Here is a 6,000-nt window from a genome sequence, read left to right as displayed (position 1 = left end):
AATAAATATGTGCATTTGTATGAAAAAAATTCACTTGCCCGATCGAACAAGTACGTCGACAATTTCACTTGCCCAAACTGAGAATTTACTTGTCCCGGGCAATCGGACAACCGTTAATGTCGATCCCTGGGAATGCCAGAGTAACGGGGGATAGTGCCATTACAGGCGGGGAAATTCCCCAGCCCCCAGGTCTTAGGGACAACCCTAATGTATATGTATACATACACGTTGGTTTACTAAACCCTGTATATTTATTAGATTTAATATAAGAATATTACAAGACAATAATGTTTTGATTGCATGTATATTCAAAATTTAATAAAAGATATTTTGAATTTATTTTGTTCATTACAGGTAGCATTGAAAAATGTCATTTTCAAAAGGTACAGGAGGAGGAGGATCTGATCCACATTCCTCGAGTACACATGACTTTTTGTATGAAAGAAGAGATAGTGTTGTCCATGCTGTCCAACCTACACCTAAACCAGGGGGAGGCAGAAGAAGGAGCACAGTTGGCAATGTTTTGATGACAACAGAATCTATCAAAGAAAGACAGGTAGAATAACAAAACACTGAAATCATGAATTTGTTGGATCAGTTAGAAATGGATGAGTTAGAATAAGGGAAAGAAGTCACCTTCTGTACAGTGGACCCTCCTTTATTTGGATGCTTTTGTTCCCTGTCAAATTTGTCTGGATAGGGGAAGTGTCAGGATATCTGATCAGCAAATGGCCTCTCATTCTAATGGCAAGAGTGAATAATACTGCATTAAAATAAATGTTTTATTGCATTAAATACCTTAATATTTTAAGCACAACTACATAACTCTTGTTTATGATAAACAGTGCATTGAAAGTATAAAGCTGCTTATAAGGCAAAAAGATTGAACAATAGTTTCTCAGGCACCGCTGCATCAAGTCAAAAACAGCCACATTGAAGTATTTTATTGATATATTGAAAAGGGAAATAATAGCCAGGTTTTTTTAGGGTCTGTAGGGGCCAAAAGAAGGCCCCATTTCCAATGCTGAAAAGCAGGTATTTTTCCCAATTTTTGCTTAAAAATTACCAAACATTTATCAATGAAAAAAATGTCAAAGCAGGGTAGCCTTATTGTTTATAAATCTCCTTCACAGGCCTACAGATTACAATTTTTGCCTCCAAATTGTTAAGTAAACCTATTTTTATCAAATTTAAAGCCAAAAGGAGTCCAATTTATACCTGTTTTATGCACTGGTTTGGTCTATTTCAATGCTTCTTTATATGAAACATTTTTCCCAATTTGTATCAAGCAAATGTCGATATTTTTGCCCAGTTGGAAAGGCCCAGGCCCTTGAATTTAAGACCTAAAAAACCCTGCTGGTACTCAATTTTCTATTTTTCAAAGTTGAAAAAAAGAAAATTTAGTTTTTCCCCGTTTCATAAATGCTAATAAATAGATGTTTTTATTAGTTAAACAATATATTTCTTGTTAATGTAGTATTTTTAAACAGTGTTTGAAATAACCGTACACCAATGACCAAGATTGACCTGTGAAACATTTTTTCTCGTACTAAATTTTGATAGGTTAGCCAAACAAAATGCAATATTTACAATAATTTACACAATTAAAACAATGATTTTATTTTGGTTCATTAACAGGTTTCTATTCTATTTTGTGTATTAAAGTTGAATGCTTATACATGTAGACAAATTTGTGGACAGGTACATTTTCTTAAATTTCAGTATATTGCATTCGGGGGTATATACTCTGAGAGGCAATAGCGGAAAAATAAACCCTTAGTAAATTTTATGTACAAAATGGTTGCTATTGCAAGAAATTATACATTTGCTTACAGGCTAGATGAAATTTACATATAGTCCCAGGGATTTTTTTAGGGTCTCTCCAGGGCCGAAATACGGCCCAATTCCCAATGCTGAAAAGTGCATGTTTTTCCCAAAATCTTACCTAAAAATTCCCAATATGAAAAAAAGTATTAAGTTGTAAATTATTAAAATAAAATAATGACAAAAAGGTGTTTATGTTCTCTATGTGCGATGTACGAGCCATCCGAGGACTTCCGAGAAGTTATTCGGAATACTATGGATGTTTGCATGCATACTTTTTAAAGCGGGATCGATGTTTAAAAATTAAAGTCGGGTTCGTTATCTAAAAAATAAACGTGCATCATGTCAGTCTCTCCAGTTTGCCTAGGACGGTAATTTTCAGGTTTGGTTGAATTGCTCTTATTCTTATAAATTGGTCAAACAATACCGATTAACCACTCATCTGGAACAAACCCACTATCAAATGTTATTTTAAAGAACTTCTTACATAAAGGTAAAAAAGATGACAACGTATCAATATGTTCAATTACAATGTTATCATACCCTGCGGCTTTGCCATTTTTAAGCTTCTGAACTTCAACAGCCACTATTATTTCATATCACTAAAGCTGGTTTAAGCCAGCTTCATACTATAAAAAATAAAAATGATTAAATATTTGACTTTTGCTTGTTTTTTCCTATTTATTTGTATGCAGATATTTTTCCCAATTTCAACCAAATATCGCTATTTTTCCCAATCTTGACGACCCTGGCCCTTGGAATCAAGGGGTAAAAAAATCCCTGAGTCCCTTACAAAAAATTAAAGTTAACATACTAGTTTAAAAAATAAAAATTATGACCAATTTTGCTTGGAAGTATCTGTATGATATGATTGGGATATTAATCTTGAGAACTCTGCAAACATGGATTGTACTCGTCCTTGGTAAATCACTGAAATTACTGTATTTGCTCATCAGATTTGTAACTCAACTGTTAAGCTGTAAGTATATACTGTACTGGAGACCATAAACTGAGAATAGACTTAAGTCAAAATTTTGATTTTTAATATCTTGAGTTTTATTTAATGTATTTGCTTAAAAATTTGCAATTTTATATAACATTTAAATTCAAATATATGATGAAAATTTTGTTTCATTATCAAAATTATTTCAAAAGTTATATTGGTTTGAAATTTTGACTTAAGTCTGTTCTCAGTTTATGGTCTTGGGGCCAGGTAAGTATATAAAATGAAATGTGAAGTTTATATACTCTGTAAGTGTAACACTCTGTAATTATTACTTTAGCAAAGAGCCAAAGACCAAAGAGAAGTAAGAAGAATGTGCCTGACAGCTGCACATAAGCACATCATCAAGATAGTTGCTAATCACATTGGTTTGGATCAGGGAGCAGTAGAAGAATTTGTTTTGGATTCTGAAAGAGTAAGTCATACACACACATGTCACACCTAGAGGTGTAATGATACTACTGATGCTCGTCATGATATACCTTGATACACTGAGACTATATATCAGGATAAGCACTGACCAGTTAATTATGCAGAGGCCATCTTTGTAAAGAAGTGATTCAGTGTATCAAGAACGCTTCATTATGCCCCCCTGGAAAAAGGGGGAATATTGCTTTGCACCTGTTGATAGATTGGTTGGTGAGTCAGTAGACCAAGCGTTTTCCACTCATTATCTTGGGAACAGACGTCAAAGGACTATATTCTGTAGTGGCCAGTATCTGCCCCCAAAATAAAACTCTGATGGAGAAGTCTTTAATTATGTTCTAAACCAGGTGGATATTTGCAGACTTCAAAGCATTAAGTATTTTTATCAACTATGACATCATTAGTTAGATATGACGTCAATAAAATGACGTAAATTCCAAATTGCAATGATTTTGAGAGAAAATAGCGTATTTTACGTCGGTATTTTGATTGGAAATAACCGAGCGCAGGTCTGCTCAGACTAGATCTTTTGATATAATGTGTAGAATGATAATATCAATGAAATATGTGAATATGGTACCTGAGCAGGCTTGCGCTCTATAAATACTATAGTCAAAATTGAACAAACTCTGTGCATTTTGGCCTCTATTTTAAAAATAACGGAAATCCAAATAGTTTGTGACGTCACAGAGACAAGAAAAGCCAACTAATTTTTCCAATTTCATAATATATTGTCTAAATTTGGATTATTTTATACAATATATGCACTTTTTCTCATTTCAAGAGATTTTCAAAATTTGACTATTATTGGGGCAGGAATATGCCCTTACCGTATATAGTTCTTTGGTAAACTTGTTCCACCTGGAAAATAGACGACCTCTTTTTATTTTGAAATCACAGTGTCAAAGGTCAAACTATTCTATACATAGGAAGATCTTATCCATTCAATATCGTGAACCGATATAAAACTTGGTACATTGGTTTCTCTTAAAGAGTAGATGACCCCTATTGATTTTGAGATCACAAGATTGAAGGTCAAGGGTCAAACTGAACATAAGAAGATATGTCTTGAGAAATCTTTGCTTGAGAGACATCAAACTTAGCATTATGTTTGCCCCTGAGTAGTAGATGAACAATTGTTTTCACTATTGTTAAAAATATTCTAAATTCAATGTTGTTCCCTTTTTAGCTCACCTGAGCCGAAGGCTCAAGTGAGCTTTTCTGATCACTTTTTGTCCGGCGTCCGTCTGTCTGTCCGTCTGTCTGTCCGTCTGTCCGTCCGTCTGTCTGTCTGTAAACTTTTAACATTTTTGACTTCTTCTCAAGAACCACTGGGCCAATTTCAACCAAACTTGCCACAAAGTATCCTTGGGTGAAGGGGATTCAAGTTTGTTCAAATGAAGGGCCACACCCTCTTTCAAGGGGAGATAATAAAGAATTAGTGAAAAATTAATAGTATAATTTAAAAATCTTCTTCTCAAGAACCACAGGGCCAGGAAAGATGAAACTCATATGGAAGCATCCTCAGGTAGTGTAGATTTAAGTTTGTTCAAATCATGACCCCCGGGGGTAGGGCGGGGCCACAATGGGGGATCAAAGTTTTACATAGAAATATATAGGAAAAACCTTCAAAAATCTTCTTCTCAAGAACAGCAAAGCCATGATGAGTCATATTTATATGGAAGCATCCTCAGGTAGTGTAGATTCAAGTTTGTTCAAATCATGACCCCGGGGGGTAGGCTGGGGCCACAATGGGGGATCAAAGTTTTACATAGAAATATATAGGAAAAACCTTTAAAAATCTTCTTCTCAAGAACAGCAAAGCCATGATGAGTCATATTTATATGGAAGCATCCTCAGGTAGTGTAGATTCAAACTCATTCAAATCATGACCCCCGGGGGAAGGGTGGGGCCACAATGGAGGATCAAAGTTTTACATAGAAATATATAAGAAAAATCTTTAAAAATCTTCTTCTCAAGAACAGCAAAGCCATGATGAGTCATATTTATATGGAAGAATCCTCAGGTAGTGTAGATTCAAGTTTGTTCAAATGATGACCCCCGGGGGTAGGGTGGGGCCACAATGGAGGATCAAAGTTTTACATCAAAATATATAGGAAAAACCTTTAAAAATCTTCTCAAGAACAGCAAAGCCATGATGAGTCATGTTTATATGGAAGCATCCTCAGGTAGTGTAGATTCAAGTTTCAAATCATGACCCCCGGGGGTAGGGCGGGGCCACAATGGAGGATCAAAGTTTTACATAGAAATATATAGGAAAAATCTTTAAAAATCTTCTTCTCAAGAACAGCAAAGCCATGATGAGTCATGTTTATATGGAAGCATCCTCAGGTAGTGTAGATTCAAGTTTGTTCAAATCATGACCCCCCGGGGGTAGGGGGGGCACAATGGAGGATCAAAGTTTTACTTAGAAATATATAAGAAAATTCTTTAAAAATCCTCTTCTCAGGAACAGCAAAGCTCTGATTGGTCATATTTATGTGGAAGCATCCTCAGGGAGAGTAGATTCAAACTCATTCAAATCATGACCCGGGGGGGGGGGGGGGGGGTAGGGGGGCCACAATGGAGGATCAAAGTTTTACATAGAAATATAGAGGAAAAATTTTTAAAATCTTCTTCTCAGGAACAGCAAAGCCATGATGAGTCATGTTTATTTGGAAGCATCCTCAGGTAGTGTAGATTCAAGTTTGTTCAAATCATGACCCCCTGGGGTAGGGGAGGCCACA

At 35.4% G+C, this 6,000-nt stretch overlaps 1 protein-coding gene across 1 annotated transcript in view; it reads left to right on the top strand.

Moving 5' to 3' along the window:
- Positions 1-360: 360 nt before the first annotated feature.
- The window catches only part of LOC133192042 (dynein axonemal heavy chain 8-like), a 229,870-nt gene continuing 224,230 nt past the window's right edge, over positions 361-6,000 (top strand). Inside the window, exons 1-2 of the mRNA XM_061327885.1 lie at positions 361-556; positions 3,108-3,242. Of these exons, the coding sequence (XP_061183869.1) occupies positions 368-556; positions 3,108-3,242 (324 nt within the window). The 5' untranslated portion in view covers positions 361-367. The remainder of the gene's footprint in view (positions 557-3,107; positions 3,243-6,000) is intronic.

Source organism: Saccostrea echinata, unplaced genomic scaffold, assembly GCF_033153115.1.
Source record: "Saccostrea echinata isolate AGI-Se365-2 ecotype Australia unplaced genomic scaffold, CSIRO_AGI_Sech_v1 ptg000025l, whole genome shotgun sequence".
NCBI lineage: Eukaryota > Metazoa > Mollusca > Bivalvia > Ostreida > Ostreidae > Saccostrea > Saccostrea echinata.
The sequence above is the reverse complement of the archived record's forward strand: the minus strand, read 5'-3'. Positions and strand labels throughout refer to the sequence as shown.